The sequence below is a fragment of the Rhizopus delemar genome, genomic scaffold, assembly GCF_000149305.1.
Source record: "Rhizopus delemar RA 99-880 supercont3.11 genomic scaffold, whole genome shotgun sequence".
NCBI lineage: Eukaryota > Fungi > Mucoromycota > Mucoromycetes > Mucorales > Rhizopodaceae > Rhizopus > Rhizopus delemar.
In genome coordinates this window covers 1,340,309-1,362,338 of record NW_027137837.1, presented here as the reverse complement: position 1 = coordinate 1,362,338, position 22,030 = coordinate 1,340,309, and the positions used below count along the sequence as shown (strand labels likewise).

At 36.7% G+C, this 22,030-nt stretch overlaps 8 protein-coding genes across 8 annotated transcripts; 4 read left to right on the top strand and 4 right to left on the bottom strand.

Annotated features, from left to right (window-relative positions):
* Window positions 1–51: 51 nt before the first annotated feature.
* RO3G_13192 (uncharacterized protein) lies at window positions 52–1,643 on the bottom strand (the record flags this gene model as incomplete). The annotated part of the gene is made up of 8 exons (XM_067667776.1): window positions 52–66; window positions 125–167; window positions 338–495; window positions 553–961; window positions 1,026–1,142; window positions 1,224–1,339; window positions 1,399–1,525; window positions 1,639–1,643. The coding sequence occupies 8 exons, from the start codon at window positions 1,641–1,643 to the stop codon at window positions 52–54; spliced, it is 990 nt and encodes a 329-aa protein (XP_067523877.1).
* A 5,631-nt stretch (window positions 1,644–7,274) lies between these two features.
* RO3G_13191 (26S protease regulatory subunit 8) lies at window positions 7,275–8,623 on the bottom strand (the record flags this gene model as incomplete). The annotated part of the gene is made up of 4 exons (XM_067667775.1): window positions 7,275–7,779; window positions 7,835–8,286; window positions 8,347–8,444; window positions 8,575–8,623. The coding sequence occupies 4 exons, from the start codon at window positions 8,621–8,623 to the stop codon at window positions 7,275–7,277; spliced, it is 1,104 nt and encodes a 367-aa protein (XP_067523876.1).
* Window positions 8,624–12,879: 4,256 nt separating this feature from the next.
* RO3G_13190 (uncharacterized protein) lies at window positions 12,880–13,119 on the top strand (the record flags this gene model as incomplete). The annotated part of the gene is made up of 1 exon (XM_067667774.1): window positions 12,880–13,119. The coding sequence occupies one exon, from the start codon at window positions 12,880–12,882 to the stop codon at window positions 13,117–13,119; it is 240 nt and encodes a 79-aa protein (XP_067523875.1).
* Window positions 13,120–14,053: 934 nt separating this feature from the next.
* On the top strand, window positions 14,054–15,358 carry RO3G_13189 (uncharacterized protein; the record flags this gene model as incomplete). Its single annotated transcript, XM_067667773.1, has 2 exons — window positions 14,054–14,710; window positions 14,753–15,358. 2 exons carry the CDS (start codon window positions 14,054–14,056, stop codon window positions 15,356–15,358), a joined length of 1,263 nt encoding a protein of 420 aa, XP_067523874.1.
* A 599-nt stretch (window positions 15,359–15,957) lies between these two features.
* Window positions 15,958–16,959, top strand: RO3G_13188 (glyceraldehyde-3-phosphate dehydrogenase 1; the record flags this gene model as incomplete). Its single annotated transcript, XM_067667772.1, has 1 exon — window positions 15,958–16,959. One exon carries the CDS (start codon window positions 15,958–15,960, stop codon window positions 16,957–16,959), a length of 1,002 nt encoding a protein of 333 aa, XP_067523873.1.
* Window positions 16,960–17,088: 129 nt separating this feature from the next.
* On the bottom strand, window positions 17,089–17,641 carry RO3G_13187 (uncharacterized protein; the record flags this gene model as incomplete). The annotated part of the gene is made up of 3 exons (XM_067667771.1): window positions 17,089–17,130; window positions 17,180–17,272; window positions 17,321–17,641. 3 exons carry the CDS (start codon window positions 17,639–17,641, stop codon window positions 17,089–17,091), a joined length of 456 nt encoding a protein of 151 aa, XP_067523872.1.
* A 1,728-nt stretch (window positions 17,642–19,369) lies between these two features.
* RO3G_13186 (uncharacterized protein) lies at window positions 19,370–19,930 on the bottom strand (the record flags this gene model as incomplete). Its single annotated transcript, XM_067667770.1, has 2 exons — window positions 19,370–19,724; window positions 19,914–19,930. 2 exons carry the CDS (start codon window positions 19,928–19,930, stop codon window positions 19,370–19,372), a joined length of 372 nt encoding a protein of 123 aa, XP_067523871.1.
* Window positions 19,931–20,701: 771 nt separating this feature from the next.
* Window positions 20,702–21,877, top strand: RO3G_13185 (uncharacterized protein; the record flags this gene model as incomplete). The annotated part of the gene is made up of 5 exons (XM_067667769.1): window positions 20,702–20,815; window positions 20,875–21,007; window positions 21,063–21,270; window positions 21,327–21,436; window positions 21,501–21,877. 5 exons carry the CDS (start codon window positions 20,702–20,704, stop codon window positions 21,875–21,877), a joined length of 942 nt encoding a protein of 313 aa, XP_067523870.1.
* Between the last annotated feature and the right edge of the window lie 153 nt (window positions 21,878–22,030).

Below are 22,030 nucleotides of genomic sequence, written 5' to 3'. Positions count from 1 at the left end.
AATCAATTTCTTTTTTCGGGAGGGATAATAATGTATAAAAACTAAACTAAACTATAGCCAAGTATGCTAAATAGAATGTTTAAGAGCCAAAGAACCGGCGATATCAAAGGTGGGCATCTATTACATTATTCGACTTTGTTTCGCCAACATTTTGACATTTGATCCAGCTAATAGAATAAAAGTGTTGAGTGATCAGTGAAATTTTATGTGGATGAGTCATAATTTTGAATGATCAATGAAAAAAACTATAAACTATACTTTATTTCCCGTTAAAACGTATACATACAAATATAAAAATAACTTTAAAATTATAATAAAAGAATGAAGACAAAATTACTCTTCGAAATCTTTATTTGAGAACCATTTAACCTTTGTGGTCCATTCTTTTTTTAATACAGTTTTTGGCTTTGTCTTCGAGCTAATTGCCTCCATCTTATTTGTAACCTTGAAAATTTTATTTTCATCGAGTATCTCCTGGATACTCAAGGAAAGCTCCTATATTATATGAGAATGAATGTAAGATTAAAATACAGACATGCATGAATGACTTACTTCAACAAATGCCAATCCTTGGATTATTGCTTCAATACCGTTGTTTCTAAGGTTTTTGTTAGTAACGGGGAAATTCATTACGTGCACCTTTTCAATTGTGTAGAGCTTCGGCTCAACAAGCGCAACAACAAAAACTTCGCATTCGAAACCCATCACTTGAATGATGGGTATCTTCAATGAGTGGAGGTCATCTATTGTCAAAGATGAATTTTTCAATATGTCATTTATTGTGGCTTTAGCCGCAATAGTAGACTTCAGCCTATCCTTGTACAGCTTTCTTGGCGTTGGCTGTCTAGCGAACTCGCCAGTACTGGTATCAAATTGAACTTTTGAAGGTCCAAGGACCAATCGAAAGTCCAATTTCATGTCCGCTTCTTCCTTCTTACAAGACCAGGACTTGGTATCGCCCCTTTAATAAAACGAATACATATCATTTAGTTTTCATAAAACATTTGCTTTTTAAAACCACTCACCAATGTGTAATGAACACTGTCTCTGCGAAAAAGGCCTCAAAAACAGGGGACCAAAACTTCTGGAGGAAATCACTTTCGCTATAAAAGTTCACCATGTCCTTTGTAAAGTTACGCTTGCTATACACATGCAAGTCAAGGCTGGTGTCGATTTTAGTTCCTTATACTACTATTTCTTTTAAAAGCATTGATATGACTTACATATGGAAGTATATCTTTTTTATTCGACGTTCCATAGAGTTTGTGGTTTTAAAATTTTCTATAATTTCAAGACTTTTTGACAGATCTTTGGCGGATTCAAATTTAAGTCTATTCAACTATATTAAAAAGTATATAGAAGTTATCAAATTGTTATATAAAAATACGAAATACATACATTTTTAAATTTAGTCTCGCTATTGACTTCATTGCTTGATGCACATTGGTAATTTTTTAATTTTTCTTTAGCAGGTTCACAGAACAGTTCAATCTTTGATATATCGACAATAGAGTTTTTCGCCAACCTACAATAAAATGGATTAGTGTCATACTGATCTATATCAAAAAGAGAATATACTTACCAATATATATAAAAATCTACCGGTGTTTTTGGCTCGAAAGTTTTTACTGTTCTTACAACATATGCCCCTAAAGACTCGTTCTCCTATGGAAGATACTAAACATATGCTACTTTTTACCACAATATATTCAAGTACCTTCAATGATTTAATCAGGCAATTATTTCTAGCCTTTTATTAATAAAATTAACGATTAATATTGCAGATGTAATATTCGTATATTCATGCTATACTTTTTCAGCTGTCTCCACTTCAATTTCCTACATTTATCGAAAAAACTTTAATGATTATTTTTTTTTATAAATCAAAATGAGTTTTACAGATGCCGCTGTTTTGATTCTGCTTCTGGCAATTCTAAGTACTATCTTCTCAGTGCTATCGACTAAATTATCTAACTTTCGTTTTGTTTCACTCATTGTTTTTGAGAATAAAAAAGGTGAAAATTTCGTGGTTCTCTGTCAGAATTAATTATAGACTCGTGCATAATATTAGAATCCCTTAACATTCTTTAGTTGAGAGCTTAATAGTTTGAGTTAATTCTTTTATTAAATCACATTTCTCATAATAGTGTAAATACCCATAGTCTTTTATTTAAATAAACATCAGTCAATTATCAAGTATTAGTCTCTCCATCAGACTATCCTTCTATTCCTATCCTTACTTATCTTTGTCTCGTTCTTGCTCATCCACTATTGTAAGTCCTAATTGCAGTTCACAACTTCAAGCCCTTAACGCCACCCTCTCTTGTCCTCTTTTAGTTGTCTATCCAAGCTTCTTAGTTCCTGTCTGGTTCTTTCTCTCTTTCCTCTCTGGCTTGACAAAACAACTCATTACATTCTCATAACGTGGTGACGTAGATAATTTTTCAATAACGCTAGCTTCTTTTTTCTTTTCTTTTTTTGTAGTTTTATAAATCTTATCAATTAATACAACATTCTAAACTTATAATCAATACAGTACATTGGACTTAGCAATGGAACAATATCGTGTAATTTACTTTAATTTGACTTTTGTTATTCACGTACTGTAATTAACTATTCGTAATAGATAAATTTGGTTTCTTTCATACATTCTTGAACGCACTTGAGCGAATGTTTGTTGCTATCACAATAAGCTTTTTTCAATCAAGCATGGGATCCAACCCCTAGGTAGGCGTCTGCTGATGGCGTTCAAGAATTACGGTTATATAAATATATAAATATATACTGTGGGTCTGTGGGTTTATTACTGAACTAGTAATACAAGAGATGATAGTCTCTTGTATGAAATGCAGTTGGATTGTATGCCTTTATGGTCATTAAAGGGCTAGTTCAAATGTTTTGATTGGACTTAGCAATGGAACAATATCGTGTAATTTACTTTAATTTGACTTTTGTTATTCACGTACTGTAATTAACTATTCGTAATAGATAAATTTGGTTTCTTTCATACATTCTTGAACGCACTTGAGCGAATGTTTGTTGCTATCACAATAAGCTTTTTTCAATCAAGCATGGGATCCAACCCCTAGGTAGGCGTCTGCTGATGGCGTTCAAGAATTACGGTTATATAAATATATAAATATATACTGTGGGTCTGTGGGTTTATTACTGAACTAGTAATACAAGAGATGATAGTCTCTTGTATGAAATGCAGTTGGATTGTATGCCTTTATGGTCATTAAAGGGCTAGTTCAAATGTTTTGATTGGACTTAGCAATGGAACAATATCGTGTAATTTACTTTAATTTGACTTTTGTTATTCACGTACTGTAATTAACTATTCGTAATAGATAAATTTGGTTTCTTTCATACATTCTTGAACGCACTTGATCGACTGCTTGTTGAGCCGAAGCTCTACACAATTGAAAAGGAGCACGTAATGAATTTCCCCGTTACTAATAAAAATCTTCGAAACAACGGTATTGAAGCTATTATCCAAGGATTGGCATTTGTTGAAGTAAGTCATTCATGCATGTCTGTATTTTAATCTTACATTCATTCTCATACAATATAGGAGCTTTCATTAAATATCGAGGAGATCGTTAATGTAAATAAGATGTTTGAAATTTCAAATAAGATGGAATCAATCAGTTCGAAAACAAAGCCCAGAATTGTATCAAAAAAAGAATGGATCATAAAAGTCAAATGGTTCTCAAAGAAAGATTTCGAAGAGTAATTTTTTCTTCCATTGCTTATATCATACTTGGCGTATCATTATATTCTTCTATTGTAATTTAAAAGTTAAAAAAGCATCCTGTTACCATAGTTACACTTCATGGAATCAATGTTTTTCAATTTCTTTTGAACTCAGTTTTGCTTTTTCAATAGTGGCTTGAGTTTTCGTTCCCTCTCTTTTGCTTTATAACTGGAGTCTGGTCTCCAAGCTACGCCAAGACATTTACAATCCTGTCATCAAACCAAGTGGCTTATCTGTTTTCATGTGCTAAATCAAAATCAACTTTCTAGTAGACAATTCAGCATGCATCAATGCCTTTTGTTCGCTGTACCAATGGATTACAAGCCTAAACCATTTTCGGTTATCTCTAACGAAGCATTTTTTTACTGTTACCAGGATAGTCAACAGTAAAGGAGCCCATATAAACCAAAATTGTGCAATGTTTAGACTGAGCTGCGGCAGAGTCAAAATCAACCATGGTATCATTAATGATTTGTTGTTGTATAGGAACTGCGCCCATAGCCACATAGAAATATGCTGTGAAAACATTGAATGCCTTGAAATCCATGACAAATTACTGTTATTTTTATAGCAATATTAGTCTAGAGTAGCCTAGGTTAGCTTAAAATTGGCCACAGTAAACTTGATTAGGCTTCAGGAACAATAAGAGATTTGATCGAACGTAGCTTTAATCGCTCAATAAAGACCACTATAATGTACATCAATACGTTTGATGATAATCTTTCTCATAATATTAAAACCAAGTAATATGCTATCATTCTTGCTGTAATCAATAAGGGCAACTTCTTTAGTTTATTTACTTCTGTAACTAGTCATGTTATTACATTATGCAGTTGTACTGTTACGCATATTACTTCTTTGTTAATATATAGTCTATTAATCCAAATTCAAGCACTTTACTCTATGTATGCTTAATTATTTCGTACTTTTAAACAAAAATTCTGTATCCTCTTATTTCATTGTAATAAACATTATAAACAGTCTCAAAATACACTCTATCCTTTTTTTATTTTGTCTGAACTTCACTCTACAAACAGTCAGCTTTCCTCCCCACCTCAGAGCCTAGTGAGGTTAAACAGCTATTTCTCTTATACGATAAAAAAAATACTCTTTTTAAAGGCTTAAATGTGCACGCAATATTTCAAGGTACCATAGTTGCCCAAGCTAGATCAAATAAAACCTAAAAGAAGCTAAACAATCCCTTACGGGAGGAAGCGCAAAAAAAAAAAGAGAATGGGTAAGGAGGGCAAGACGTGTCATAGACATCAGTATGAGTTCTTGGGGCAATCTATGCCCGAAGTATTTCTTTTATACCGTGTTTTCCAAATAAATAAAAAATAAATGAGCCATGTACCATTGACATCAGACTAGTGTAAATTTCCGTAATTTATTTGTCATGGTTATCAAACTTTTATAAATAGAACTCTTTCATATGTATAGATTTCTGCTGTCATTGTCGTTTAATTAGTACTCAACGATATACGTTAAAAAAACTTTATTTTCACTATATAATAGTACATATAAATGGTGTCCCATCACCTTTTTGTAGTGTGTCATGATTGCGCACAGTAGCTATTTTTTTTAGGACTATACTATTTTAATTAATCAATGGTAATGGAAATGGATGGATGGTTAGTGGATAAAAATGAATGCATGTTATTTTATTGAATAATGGATAAACAACAGGAGAGGGGATAGATACTGATTATGGTTGTGTATAGTATTGTTCCACTTCACATTATCTTTGCTCGAAACTTGTCCCAGACTTTACAATAATATCTTTATTGGCCTTCTTCAAGCCATTTGTTTTTGTTGTGTCAGCAATAGATTGAAGATATGGAGAAATAGTTGTATTACTGATAACGTCAAGTTCATCATCCTCTTTAAATAAGCTGACAATACTGCGACTATCTCGCTGAACTTGAGTGTTTTTTGAAGGATTCTTAGGTAATAATGCTATAACATCTTCTTTTGATAAAGTGGCGTCTCTTTTTTCCTGTGCTAAATCATCATTCAATCCCATAAATTTATATCCTAGGATACAATCATTATCACTTTTGGCGCTGTTGAAAAGTATGTATATGGTGAAAGGCTGAACAGTGATATCTTGAATGAACACACTGTAGAATCTGCTTAGAGAAAGTGTACTTCTTTGGTAGAATTTCGATCGTAGCTGTATTATATGAACTAAGCTATCCATTCCCACAGGAAGCGCTTTACCATTTGAAGATTTCAGGATGTTGTTGAAGAGCTGTGTTGAGGAAATGGATAAAAAAAAACGTGTGTATCTTTAGACAGCATAAATTCTTTGCGAATTCATTCAAAGAATCAACATCTCTATCCACTTCTTCAGTATTCAGCTGCTATCTGCTTTTTAGCTGATCCAAGGGTATTCCAATCAGCTTCAGTTGGTTTTTGTTAGTAAAATCAATAATTCCATTGCGTGACAGATGCTCGATGTACTTATTTTTCAACTATTTAGCTCCACCTCGTTTGCAGGTTGAATCTCTTTAAACCATCTATTGCAACAGCCGCAATTTTTTAACAACTTAAAAAGACTTAATGGAAGGCTTTTTTGTTACTCTCTTTTTTAGTAATTACTTCATTTGATTCAGATGTTCTACCAGAAGGGTACGCCTTCTGATACTGGCACCTTAATTGCTTCTTTCTTTTCAGTTTTTGTCTTACCGTGCTCAAATAGGAAGTAACACGCCTTCTTCGGCAACAAACAAGCTCCTTATGCCTCTTTGAACATATGGAAAACAGCAGTCGCATGTCTCTTATCCCATTATCACGATGAATAGCAACATTGAAATATCAAGCGTCAAATTCGATTTTGTCTACAAAGTGGGATATTGGCCAAATGTTCATTAGCATATTCAGGAGCGTTTCTTTGAACAAAAAAGCATTGATAAATGTTGATAGATAAACAGGACAACATTTTAAATATTGTTTTCAGTGAAAGTATGTATCTGCGCATAAGGTAATTGATAAATGCATAGTTATGAAGCGTTCCGAACTTGCCCCACTCGGGCTTAAAAAATAAAAAAGATTGTTTACCCATGTTTGTAAAAACTGACTCATTTATTTTCAAAAAGCTGAGCAAATTAATTTCAACATTTGACGAAGCTAACCTCACACATACGAGCAAATTTTTTTCCAAAAAAGTGGTTAGAGTTTTCAAAATATCAGTAAAATGAGTATGGAAGCACTGTATATTGTATTCTTTATGCTCACCTGATATCACATTAACTTCATACTTCTATATATCTGACTGTTTTCTTACAGTGTACGTCTAAAGACGGCACTTCAATAAAATCCTCATACAAAAAAAAAAAAAAAAAAAAAAAAAAAGGAGACGCCAGTAGAGGTTTTCGAAGCGCAAAGTTGATATTACTGCGAGTACTCAATTTTTTATTAAAAGTACTTTTTTAAGCAACTCTATTTTTTCGTACTTCAAAAAGTGGTTAAATAAAGAATCAAAAGAGTAGAACCATTTGATGATAAACAAGGCATTTTATTTCCAGAGTTTCTTCAAACTTGTATTGGCATCTGAATCCTTCTTCATGACCTTTGCAACTGACATTTCGAAATCTTCTTGAGTGACGTGAACACGACGTTCACGTAAGGCAAACATACCAGCCTCTGTACAAACAGCCTTGACTTCCGCACCGCTACTTCCACTCATCTTTTCGGCAATCTTACGAAGGTTGATTCCTCTTGTCAAGTTCATCTTGCGAGAGTGAATTTTTAAAATGTCTGCACGAGCTTCTTCGCTGGGTGGAGGAAATTCAATCTTACGGTCAATACGGCCAGGACGCAGTAAGGCAGGATCTAAGATATCTATACGGTTGGTGGCCATGATGACCTTGATATTCTTTGTTGCTTCAAATCCATCCAATTGATTCAACAATTCCAACATGGTTCTTTGTACTTCAGAATCTCCTCCTCCACCACTTTCCATACGAGCCGAACCGATCGAATCAATTTCATCCATAAAAATAATTGAAGGTGCATGCTCTCTATAAACATGTCAGTCTCCTCTTCCTCCTCTCTCTTTGTTCAAGTATCGCCTACCTCGCCATGACAAACAACTCACGAACCATTCGACTGCCTTCACCAATATACTTTTGCACCAATTCAGAACCAGACACGCGAATAAATCGACAATCGGTATGATGAGCAACAGCTCTTGCTAAAAGCGTTTTACCTGTACCAGGAGGTCCATAAAGAAGGACACCCTTGGGTTGAGCAATACCAAGAGATTCAAACAGTTCGGGATGTTTAACAGGTAACTCAATCACTTCTTTGATTTCTTTAATTTGTTGATCTAAACCACCCACCATTTCATATGTGGAATCAGGTACTTTTTCAACCATCATGAGAGATACAAGAGGGTCAATCTTGTTGGGTAATACTTTATGAAGCTGATAAGAGTCGTTACGAAGTGCAACACGTGTTGTGGGTGTAAGTTGAGCAATGTCAATATCGGAAGCAATGTCAACAACAAATTTGCCTTCAGGATGGACCTTTTTAGTAAAAAAAAAAAGTCAATACACACCATCTTGTCCATCAACGAATCGGCTTACCTTGACTAATACTTTCTTTTTTCCCATCACTTTTACAACTTCACCTACATAGGAACCAGGCTCCTGTAATAACTGAAGTTCTTCTTTTAAAAGACGCACTATGAACAGAGTCATTAACATACTTTTAAAACACATGAAGAAACAAATAAGAACCTTTTGCGTTTAAAGCGTTTCTTTGTGCTTCTAAACGACGTAAGTCTTGGGACTTTTCATTTAAAACTAATTCACATTCTTCAATCTTGGCTTGATAGTAAGACTTAATTCCCTCTTTTTTCATTGTTGATATGCGTGTGTGTATTTATAAAAAAAAAAGAAAATAGAAAAGAACACATTATACGTGATTGCGCGTTTTGACCTGAGTGCTTACGTCATCTAATGTCGGAGCGCAAACTGTTTTTTTTTATGGATGAAAATCTTGGTGTATTAAAACTCATCAGGGTAGAAGGATGAAACATGATGGCAGTTTATCAAACAGTGGACGCCTTCCCTCCTCCGCCTGATGTTCCTAAGCCTAAGCAAGCTCATTCCCAACTTTGCTTCATTTTTACTGCCTGGTCATTTTCTTTGTCTGCTGAACTAACTGGCTTTAAACTCATCTATGTGTCTGTTTGACGCCGCGTTCCTCTACAGTAATGGCGCTTTAACCTTTGCAGATCATACATCAGCACCCATCGAGTTTTGAATATTCATGATTCAGATAGGCCTTTAGTCGGTTTCCTTATCCACATTGGTTATGACACCGAGCTTCGTTCACAATTGAGCACATTGAACATCACAGTCCCCGACGATTTTTTCAAGCATGCGTGACCCACCTCTCGTCAATGAACCCATTGGCTATAAGGTACGATGTGCTCGCAAAGCATTTCTTCACCGCATCTGCATCTCCCTGCAGCGATTTAGGACTCCCATTTAGAATGCTGCTGCCAACTTCTCTATCCAGTCTGATCTTATTGATCTCAAAGACTTGGCGTCATATGACACACAAAATACATCCTTGACGACGGAGAGAATCCGCAGATAGAAAAAACAAACATGTCCATTACCAAACTACTTGTACCATTCTTGTGAACTTGACTACGTACTTTACACACAAGACCCGCCTATGTCGTCAGCCTACCTCGGGGCAAAGATGACCTCAGAGTTCACACCGATGTCCATCACACGATTTTCCCTCCTTACTCATTCACTTTCTTTTGCTCCCCTAAGAGATCTTTTTAGTTTCTTTTATGTCTCAGTTGATCTGGCCAGAGTCACTGTAGTGTATAAACACTGCATACTCATATAAGATTTTAAAAATTTGTTTAAATGTAATGCATCGACGAGAAATTTCACTTTGCAGGTTCTGACCGCTTGATGCCAGCTTCAACTAAAGTCATGCAAAGTGGGATGCTGTGGTATCCACTCAGACAGCTAGTGAATGATTCACAAGTTCTCGTATATTGAATAAACGATTTATGACCTGCTCATCTCATCTGATGTAGTTCATACTTTTGAAATGATTTTAACCAGCGTATTCTCATGCATTACAAACAGTACGACATAAAGGAATAGATGAATGTAAGCAGATCTTTACTGCTCGGTTACCTCCCCCCCCCCCTGTCCTCATTTCTGAATCCACCGCAGCGAAAAAAACCAAACATGCCCTCATCCACAGGTAAGGTTTCAAAGAGAAGGGTTAGAGTGAATACAGCCTATTGAGTTTATGATTTCAAAAATTAAGATTTGAAAATGTATTTCAACAAATGAGCTTCAAGAGTGACTCTGTCCAAGAAAAGTCATTCTGCAGTAGGTCTATTTTCATGCACTTGCATCACTCTTCATCCTTATCGTCTTTGATGAGTTTTAATAAACAATAAAATTTTCATTCATGAAAAAAGAGGGGTCATTATAGAATGCAATTGTCTAGAGATGACAGCTACATGCAAGGGATTATACCCGTATCTTGATTTCATAATATTGTATCTATCAAAACTACATGGTTTATGTTGGTACGTTAGCCTCCTAAGGAGTCGAAAGCCCGTGTTTAGATCATCCACAGTCATTTGGTAAATTGTAATGAACGAATATTGAAAAGGTCTATTGAATGTACTCAACGACTGATACTTTGATGTGCTGTATGAATGACAATATCCTATCAAGCCTATGGGATGAGTGTAAAACCTTATGCAGGGAGAATACTCAAACGGCTTTTAACTCGCCGTACTTTTCATCCATAAAGATCACCCACGATCCATTCTTTGTAAACTGACACCTTCTCTACCAATCTCACTGTCAAACTACTGATCGCTTACATCTCCAAAGCCATCCACCTGATCCTCACTGCTCGAAAACTTTCAATCAAAGGCAGCGATTGGGGTGACATCCAATTCACTGCAAATTGAATCATTTGCAACGTATTCTTTTTTCTCTCTTTTTCAGTCAAACCACAGTTGGATTTTATATCCAAAAAAAAAAAGTCTTGGATGCTTTTCATAAAAGCCTTGTCCATCTGTCACTGACATTCAATCTCGATTTTTGTATCCATGTCTTTGGAATGGTGAATTTCATGTGATGATAACAGTTGAATCGAGGGGAATGTAGAGTTGCTGCATATCTATTCTGTGCAACTGCCAAGGTGATGGCCATGGGCAAGCCATCAATAGTATACAGTCCATGAGTGAATAGGAATGACATACACCGTACCCTCACCCAATCCTGCTGTCTCTCTTGCCCCAACCCTGACCAAGCTCACACTACCCAAGCACAGGCCTAGCTTGGGTGAGGCAAAGGTAGCTCAGTGACCGACAGCCACAAGCTGTGTGATGATGGCCTTTGGGGTTAGGCCATCGACACCTACCGTTGGAATGCCCTGTCTAGCCTTCCAAATGCACAGTTCTTTTGTTACTGGATACATTGATGCCCATGATTGGGATCGATCCAATGTGCAAAATGCCTCTCTCTCTTTTTTTTCTCGTCTTTCAAAACTTGCGGTGCTTGATACACGTGTTGAAAGCACTCTGGAAAGGCTATGTCTGCCTCTGAAATGAACATGTCCATCCACAACCGTCGTCCTATCCCGTCTTATCTTCTCCCTAGAAAACGCATTGGAGGTGACCCCAAATCTCAAACGGATGCCTGCCATGCATATACGTCTTTTCTCTCTTTGCCCATCTGCTTCCTTCTTTTGTTTTGGATCCCCCCCAAAAGGATGCTTTTTGATACCCTCACACCCCCACTGGATTCGATTCATATTTGTCTTTTATTGCTAAATAGAATGCATCATGAACCATTCTGTTTATAAAAAATGAATCCATCGTGTCTGTACCACCTTTAACAAGTGGGGTATACTCTATTTTTAGACCTTCGTTTGACGTCGCACACTGTCTTCTCCCAAGCGAGCGCATCCAACAGTCGAGTTGGGATCTGAACGAATGGGTGTTTCAAATCAAGACATGATTCCTTTTTATCTACTTTTCAAGTCCGCTGACCAAAGACAATCTCGATTGTGAATCAGAAGAAGGCAAAGAATGCACTTTTGGACAAATAGGGTTGCATACATTCAGTGTGTCCATTCTGTTGAAAGATACAGCTCTGAAACCTTTCAATGGATGTTCTATGACGAGAAACACAGTCCTAATTCATCTATCATTCCTATGAACAAGATTTCAAACGATCCATCAAGGGTTTATTCTAAAGTCTTAAAGTAGAATTCATTTGAGGGATGGAAACAGTGAAGACAAAGGACGAAAAGAGAGAAAAGATGTGAATTGTATGAACGCTTTATGTTGCTTCATGACGAAAGCTTTAGTCTTGTTTAAGTTTGGACGACAGAGAAATGTTTCATGATTAAAAGTAGGCTTCAATTGAATTGGGTTTGTTTAAAAAGAAAGTGGTTTGAATAGAAAAAAAAAAGGACTTTAGAAACGAATCAAGATTGAATTATTTAAAAAATCTGATTCTTTTCAAATCCTTTAAAATAATAGCATGAGTGTATTCAGCGTATAAAAATAGAATTCATACCGTGGAAAAGAGAATGAATGCGTGTTGAAGTATAGGAAAGGGGTCTCTCTTATCACATGCTTCATTGTTTTATTCCCTTAAAAGGCATTCTTTTTTAAAACAGACAAATCAGAAAAGTGCACACTTTCTTTCACCTCGGAAGGGCTCTCTCTCTCTCTCTCTCTTCCTTTCAAACACTTTCCGATTGTATCCGTAAAGAAAGGGATTATAAATACTGTCTTTTTTTTTAATTCTTTTTCTTTTTTAAATGAAAATTATTTTATTTCCCTTTCTTTCTCTTGTTTGAATGTTTTAATAATGTCGAATCCATTTGGGACAAAAAGAGCAGCACCTTGTACTATATTCTCAACTACTAATTTATCACCACGTCAAATAGCTAATAAAGCATATACTTTGGGATGTAAGAAACTAGACAGAGACGATAAAAGAAGTCATCAAAGATATCATTTAAGGGAGAGATTGCTGTTGTATAATTCAATTGCCAAAGCAGAAGAAGTTTTAAATGCTAGAACAAAAAGAACAAACAGGCGTGTTATGGCAGCAGAAGATGAAGAAGAAAGTGGTAATGAAGAATACTCTAGAAATAATCATCCTATCAATCATCCTATACACTCACCTTTAAGTCAAGAAGAAGAAGAAGAAGAAGAACAAGATATACCCTTATTAACACCCTCAACATCTACTTCAACTATTGCATCTAATCCAAGTACAATTTCATCTCATTTATTGCATTCAGATTGTAAACTAGTCAATAATGTCATTTCAGTCATTTAAACCCTGATTGAACATGCTTTTTATATTACACATTTGATTCAACATGTCTTGTATAAAAGAACATGTAATAAAAAAAAAATATTAGACTCTTTTCAAATTTGGTTTCTTCTACAGCTCATAAAAAAATGCCAAGCTTAAAAAATGTGTTAATGATCACTCTATAAAACAAAGAGTGGACATCAAATCGCTTTACTGTCCTTGATCCTATTTCAAAACCTGTAAAGGTAGCCAAAGAAAGAGAGAGAGAGAGATTTTGTATTTCAACTTTTTTTGCCTTTCTTTTGTCTTGATCCAAGAGATCAAACCCGTTGAAACCAAATGGATTAAAAAAAAAAAAGCCACCAAAGATCAACATGATGTTGACAGGCTTACCTTTCACTGTTGTAGTGACGAAATCATGATTGAAAAGCACCGGCTTGCCTAAACTACTTGACTCCCTCTATTGGTTATCATCCTGTTGCCAGCCATCCCCTTTGCTTTCTTCAACGTCAGACACCACCCTTTCATTCCTTACGCGAGTGTATACGAAAAGAGGTAACAGTTCGATATAAAGAATGAATCTACCTTCATTGATGCTCTTGCCAGCACTGAATTGGTTTTCACCTGGCTAAAAAGAGGGATGAGATAGCAGCTTGATCGATGACATCTCTTTACCTTGCCTGTCCATCCTTCTGTACTGTTCACAGCCTTGTGTGACTCTTTCCGACTTTGTTCTGATTATGAAAAAATCCAGGGTTCAACTCATCCTCCAATCACTTTCAAAAGCCAAAGATCCCTCTTGTCTTTCCAAAACCCTTTCAAACATGCGCGCTCTTTTTTAGGAGAATTTCATTTGATTTTTGACCAAGAGCTTGATAAAGAGGAAAATCTTGTTTGGAAAAAAAAAATAAAGGAAAATCTACCTTTTTTTTTTCCTACTTTTCAACCCTTCCCCATGACTCGTAAACCTCAACTTGTCACCGTACCACAAGAGATCAGCCATCGTCCATACGTTCAGGAATCTACCACCAGTGGCCCAAGAAAGATTCACATTTATCAAACTCGATTCTCGAATGAAGAACGATCGGAGAGAGAGGATGCAAAAGAAGAGGATGCGAAAGAAGAAGTAAAAGAAGAAGTAAAAGAAAGCGAAGGAAGAGAAGACGAGCAAGAAGAAGAAGAAGTCGAGGAGGAAGAAGCCGTGGTGCCTATCGGAGAATATCCGGCAAAGAAAACCCTCTGGTCCGTCGTCAAAGGCTTCGTTCATAAATTTCCCTTTTTCCACTCGACCCCGATCCACACCAACAACGGACCCTATCAACCCTTTGCGGATCGAGCGATCTGTTTGAGCAACTATGGCGTGGTCGGCAAGGGCCTGGGCGAAGGCGTTTCCTCACACGTCTATCTGCTTCGAAAGACACCCAGCCACCAATGCCTGGCCGTCAAGATCTTTCGTCGCTGTAAGAAAAAGGACAGTCGGGTGCGCTACATGAAGGCGCTGGTGAGTGAATTTGCGGTGACGTACACGCTGAACCATCCCAACGTGCTTCGAACGATTGATTTTGTCAAAATGGATCATGACTACAGCAAGTTTGGTCTCATCATGGATTATGTAAGTCTCCTATGCCCCGAACGATGAACTAACATTGCCTAGTGTGATCAAGGCGATCTGAATTCCTTAATCTCCCGACGAGAACTCCAACCGGATGAGATCTATGCCTTCTTTAAGCAACTCATGCAAGGCCTCAAATATCTCCATGACGCCGGTGTCGCTCACCGGGACCTCAAGCCAGAGAACCTGCTCCTCCAAGACAATATTCTCAAAATTGCCGACTTTGGCTCCTGTGACGTCTTTCGTGCCGAGGGTGAAAAGCAAAACAGACCATCGACGGGCAAGGTGGGTACCACGCCTTATATGGCCCCCGAGGTCTTTACGGACGAGCACTATTGGGGTGCTACGGCTGATATCTGGTCTGCGGCCGTCGTCTTCTTCTCGATGCATTACACTGGCGTTCCGTTCAATTCGGCAAGGATCCAAGACTCTAATTATCGTCACTACCTTCGTACACGTGATGAAAGAGAATACGCGTCCTTTAATGAGATGCAACCCGAAGCAAGAGCACTCATCTACACCATGCTGAATCCTGATTGTAAACAAAGAACGACGGTCGATGACATCTTGAATGATCCTTGGGTGGATGGTCTTTGTCCTTACTATGTTCGAGAATGTGAACGTATAAAGAAAATTAGGGTTCATTAATTTCCATACTTTTCAAAAAAAAAAAATTTAAAGTGTATTATTAATTGAATAAACGAGTTGCTTTTGAAAAAATTTAACGCTTGAACTATTTTAGCCGAATTTTGGAGATATTCAAAAGATAAGCTGGCTGTACCTTTTACACGTTAGAAAACTCTCGAAAGAAAGAAGGGTAGGCCACAGTGGGTTTACCCGGTTGTGTAACGCGCTGCATAAAAAGGTTCAATGACAGGTGTGGACATAAACCCTAAATCATGCATCATGGTTGATGCAATGTTTATTTCATCTCAGTTTTAAAAAAAAAGAGAGAAAGGATTCATGGGTCTTTTTGTATAAAATAGAAAAGGACAAAAGGTGTGATGAGAAGAAGGGAAAAAGAATGAAAAGGGAAAGAGGAAGGAAAGAGAGAGAGGGGATAAAAGTAAAGCCAGATATCAGATTATGAAAAAGATGAGCTGATAAATGCTTATATCATTTTAATCTATAAAGACATCACTATTATCTCAACTCATCGTAATAGAGTAAAGCATATAAAAGACCCCCCCTCGTTTCACTGATGAAAAACCCATCATTCATTTCTTTTATATTTCATTCAATTCAACATGGTTAAAATCGGAATTAACGGATTTGGTCGTATTGGCCGTATTGTATTTCGCGCAAGTCAAGAAAAGAAAGGTGTCGATGTGGTCTCCATCAACGATCCATTTATTTCTTTAGATTACATGGTTTACATGCTCAAGTACGATACCGTCCACGGTCGATTCAAGGGCACAGTCGAGGCCAAGGATGGCTTCTTGGTCGTCAATGGCCAAAAGATTCACGTTCACAACGAAAAAGAACCTGCCAATATCCCTTGGGGTAAAGATGGCGCACAGGTCGTGGTCGAATCCACCGGTGTCTTTCTCTCGGTCGAAGCAGCCGGTGGTCATCTGAAGGGCGGTGCCAAGAAGGTGGTCATCACCGCTCCCTCTCCTGATGCACCCATGTATGTCTGTGGTGTCAATTTGGAAAAGTACAAGCCAGAGGAAAACATTGTGTCCAATGCGTCTTGTACCACCAACTGTTTAGCCCCTCTGGCCAAGGTGATTCACGAAAAGTTTGGTATCAAGGAAGGTTTGATGACCACGGTGCATGCTGCCACAGCCACTCAAAAGACCGTCGATGGTCCCTCTCACAAGGACTGGCGTGGAGGTCGTGCGGCTTACTCCAACATCATTCCCTCCACGACAGGTGCTGCCAAGGCGGTGGGTAAGGTCATTCCAGAATTGAACGGCAAATTGACCGGTATGGCCTTCCGTGTGCCTACCAGTGATGTCTCTGTCGTTGACTTGACTGTCAATTTGGAAAAGGGAGCAAGTTATGATGATATCAAGACCGCTGTGAAAGAAGCTGCTGCTGGTCCTCTCAAGGGTATCTTGGATTACACTGAAGATGCAGTGGTTTCCACTGACTTTGTGGGTGAAGAACACAGTAGTGTATTTGATGCTAAGGCTGGTATTCAATTAAGTCCTACCTTTGTCAAGTTGGTTGCTTGGTATGATAACGAAAAGGGTTACAGTTGCAGAGTGGTTGACCTTGTTCAACATGTTGCTAAATCCTTGTAAAAAAAAAAAAAAAAAAAAATAATGTATATTCTGTGTAAATTTTTTTTTTCAAATAATAAAAAAAAAAGAAATCGCCGTTTCTTTTTTGTTGACTAAATAGCATACAAAAACGTTTTAATTTTTATTATTCTATGAGCGATGCTTTTTGAACATGTAAAATTGAAAAAAGATCTATTCAATGATGTTTAGTATGATATGAACACAATGAAGCCTTACTTACTGTGAAATCAAAAAATAAAGTGCCTCCACTACCAAGTAACCAAGGATAGTTTATAAACAGAAAAGTGGGATCCAGTGAAACCAAAAGGATGCTCTAGAAAGAAGGAGTTGGAAAAAAAAAATCATACAATCCTCATTTTACCAGACAAAAAGTTAAATTGCCCACCACGCTAAAAATAAACATCGTCAAACTCAATCCTTCCACACTCTGGTTCTTGAAGTTTTGTAAAATCTGTGGGATTCGACTGGAACAGTAAAGGATCGCACTGGCCCAACCAAATATCTGTGGGATAACATGGATCTTGCTCGAGTCAAGTGAAGACTGGTGGAAATAGATGGCAGAGGCAACAAGAAGAAGGAGCCAGAGGAGAATACTGGAGATAAAGAAGATGTGTGTAACAGAGCGAGTCTTCTCACTCACAGATGCTTTGGGGACCAGTAAAGAATGTTCATTGTGCGACATGTCATCTTCATCTATTACGTCTTCGTGTCTGATGCGAGATTTTTGATAGTATACGACTTGACTCATCAGCAAGCAATCGGCAAATAAATAATAGGCGGCTAAAAGTAGCTTCAAATGGATCAATGCTAAGCCCATATCGATCATATACCATACGTTACCATGGTGAATAGCAAATTATCTAACACGATTCCCAACAAGTTAAAAATGTCGCCAAAGATCCATAATAAGAGGAATGTGATAGAGACACCATCTGCATTCTTGCTTTTGAAGTTCTTCCAAAGTTGTCTATTTTTTTTTTTTTTAAGCCGTTCACTCTCTCTCTCTCTCTCATTAATTCCTTTTATATTCTTTACGGTGTAAACACAACAATCCAACAAGCAATACTTGTATAACCAAATATCTCTGCCCACGTTTCACTTGTCATTCTTTAAACAAGAAAAAAAAAAAAAAAAAAAAGTAAATAAAAAAAGTTAGAAATTTTTTATTCTCGTGGCGGGAATCAAAAAAGACCAAAGAGTTTTTTCCTTTTTGATGTTCTTTTTCTATAATTATCCAGAAAACGAACCTGATTTTTATTTAATGCTCCTCTTCTATATTGTCTAATATAGCTTATGGCGTCCTTTTAGAACAAATAAATATGAGCATGTGTTTTTTTTTGGCAATATAAAACCTTACCAGTGGATCCATTCCTCCTTCAATTAAAGAAATTGCCACAAGAACCTATGATTATGCAACTCAGCAAGAGATTCAACAAACTCTACTACGCACTTACCGGAGCTCTTCCTATGCCAGCTATACAGTGGGCACCTATTGTTGTTTCTTGCTCTTTTGCCCTTTGACTCAGTTCCAACCAGCGATCAATAGCTTCTTGATCTGGCACACTGCCATCCTTGAATTTGATTGTCTCATGCACCTTGATTCCTGTAGACTGTTCAAGCTCTTGAGGGTCATACACATTGTCTGGCCGATGACATATACAGACTAAATCAGATACTTGTTCTTGTTTGAACATTTCAATGTATTTTGGTAAAGTTGTCTTTGTGGGTGCATCGAGCAATAAAAACTTTTGGTGTGTTTGTGGTGATTGAATAATAGTAAACATGAATAATAAATAAATAAATAAAAAAAAAAAAGGAATATTTTCTGTTTTTATTTTTATCGAAGACCCCTTCCTAAATTAGGTTTTCTCTTTATAGGTTGCCGGCTATTATGATGATGATCTTGCATATAAGAGCTACTGTTGATAACATGAGTACATTCTGCATGTGTCTATATGCTTTATACTTTACGATTTTAGTGTGTATATCTTGAGTTGACGGATATGCGTATCTTTTCCATTCGAATAAGTATTCAAGATGGCTATTTGTAATCTGTAGAGACGAAAAGGATTTCCATCGCTAATATAAATAATAACGTTAACCTTATTATAGTCGATCCATTCAAATATTACATATTGGATAAAAGATCAACATTCAACCATCCAACGCTCTCTGGACACTCGATCGTTGTCAAGTCTTGCAAGTCCCTATATGTATTTCCTCCCCTAATAACAATCGTCTTGGGTGTATAAGTCTCGTCTTGAAAAAAATCAATAAATAAAGACACTTGGCTGATTAGTGTTGCTTGATGAAATAAAATGTTTATCGAATGATCCCTTTTCACATTCAAACCATCTGATCTGTACACAACATAAATTAGGCTTTAAAGTAAATAAAGAACAATGTCTATTTACTGCCAATAAGTCTGTGGATTATTATCTCTTAATCTCTCTGGTCCCCAGTGAGGTCGAAAAGAGGATACACTCCAGATTGCTTCATGTTCATCAATCTCTCTTGCCCCAATCAAAGTTTGATCCTTTTCTGGATGAGTGTCTCTGTATGCTATTAACGCAGCTTCTTCATTGGCTATATCGTCAACTCTAGATTCACTCTGATTGTCGCTCTCATGTTGCGAACCTTCATGCTGTGAACCTTCATGTTGCAAGCTTTCGGGTTGTGAACTTTCGTGGAGTAAACTTGCTCGTTGAGAATGCTCTGAAACAGAGGGATCATCGTATGAAGAGGGCGATTGTGCATTGGGTAAACTAAATGAAGAAGAAAAAAAAAAACCTTCTTCATCCATCTTGTTTACATTACAAAGAAAAAAAAAAAAGGGAGAGCAAAAGGACTGTTTAACCCATTGCTTTTTTTTTTTTTTTTTTTTTTTTTTGTAGAATTTCAAGTTTCTTTTGCTCAGAAGTACAACAAACAACCTTTGAGAATAATCTTTTTACTTGTATCTTTCAATCATGTGCTCAATAGAAAAATGACACAAGATAAAGCAATAAAGAGGCTCTATGAATTACCAAAATGTGACAATATCTTTTTATGAAAGAAGTTCCTAAACATATTTATCATTTAATCTGTATTCGTGTTAATGTGAGTACAATGCCTTTAGCTTGTTTGTTAACAGCGTCTGACTAGTGGCTATACTCGATTGGTTAGTAGACAAGTGAATAATAAGGTAATAGAAAAGCTGCTTATGATTTACATTTAACTTTTGTACCAACCTACAAACCAATTGAGGCATGATACGACTCTTAGTGTTTATTTTATGCACTGCTAATACGCAATATCCAAGATGGCAGATTGTTTTTATAGTGCCTTGGCCTGTAAAGTGTAATTGCTGCTATCCTCTTACACTTTTTTTAAAAAAAGATTTCCAACTGTTCTTGAATTAAATCCATCAAGCAAAAATATTCATGATGGTAAACGGAGCAACAGTAGAGCATTTTAAATGTTCAATAAAAGAAAGAGAAAAAAACAACTAGCTTGAATTCATTGACATAACAGCAGGTAAGCATCTGAATGTTATATTGGAAATACAATGGACGCTTCCTTCTCTATGAAACAATTTTCTATACTTTGAAAAACTGATTTCGGTTCAGGGGGGAAACCGATGCATGGGCGCAGTAACCACAAAAGACCTAAATTGAACAGCCGACAAAAGCCTCCCGAGAAAAAAAAATTTTGAAAGGGACCCTTTTTTTTATTCTTTCTTTACAAACGTAATAAAACAAAAATGGCCGACAACAAGTTTTTCTGTCGCATGTACGAAAACGAATTCCCCAAGGTGGATGACGTTGTCATGGTTAATGTTCGTCAAATTGCCGATATGGGTGCTTACGTCAAGCTCGTAAAGTATATTTATCCACTACAAAAAAAGAAAAGCTTTCTAATCATGTCAATGGATAGCTTGAGTATGGAGACAGAGAAGGAATGATTTTGCTTTCTGAATTGTCGAGAAGACGTATTCGTTCAGTTCAAAAATTGATTCGTGTTGGTAGAGATGAAGTGGTTGTTGTTCTTAGAGTAGACGAAGAAAAGGGTAAAGCGACACAATCATTTGTTTGGCCCATGCTTTTTAACACCTCCTTTACTAGGCTATATCGATTTATCCAAGCGTCGTGTTACACCTGAAGATATCATTAAATGCGAAGAGAAATACAAAAAATCAAAACAGGTTCACTCTATTTTACGTCACGTAGCTGAAAAGAACGATATTGCCCTTAAAACTTTGTATGAAACTATCGGTTGGCCATTGTATAAGAAATATGGCCATGCTTATGATGCATTCAAGATGGCCATTCTGTAAGTTTTAGAAGAACAAGAAAGTTGGTTGAATAACAATCTCATATGCTTTATAGTGATACTGATGCTATTTTCAATGGCATTGATATTTCTAAAGAACTTCTTGACGAATTATTGTCTATCATTAAGCGTAGAATGACACCCCAACCTGTCAAAATCCGTGCTCGTAAGTTTTTTTCTATAAAAGTAAAGACAAATGAATGATTATTAAATTGTTTTGAATTGAATAGAGTTGGATATTAGATGTACTGGTATTGATGGTGTGAACGCCATCAAGAATGCCTTAAAGGCAGGTGAACAAGTTGGAGATGAGGATGTTCCTGTTAAGATTACATATTTGGCTGCACCTTTCTATGTGGTTACTGTAGATTCTTTAGATAAAGAACAAGGTTTCCAGATAATCGAAAAAGCAATTGAAGCAATAAAGACAACATTAGATCAACACAGCTGGACTCGATTCAAGGTTGAAAAGGAAGCCAAGGTGGTATCTGATTCTGATGATCGTGACTTTGCTGCCTTATTAGCTCAAGCAGAAAAGGAAAACGAATTAGTGAGTGGTGACGAAGATGAAGGTGATGGTGTTGCTGCTAGTGATGATGATATGTAATCTTTATATAATAAACACACGCATATACACATTGTACAACAAAAAAACTTTCATGAAATACGTGTCATTTTATCGTTCGGGTAACACACGGAGAGAGGGGTTGCCAAGCACTTTTTTTTTTTTTTCTTCAGTTCTTTCTATCCTCTAGTTTGT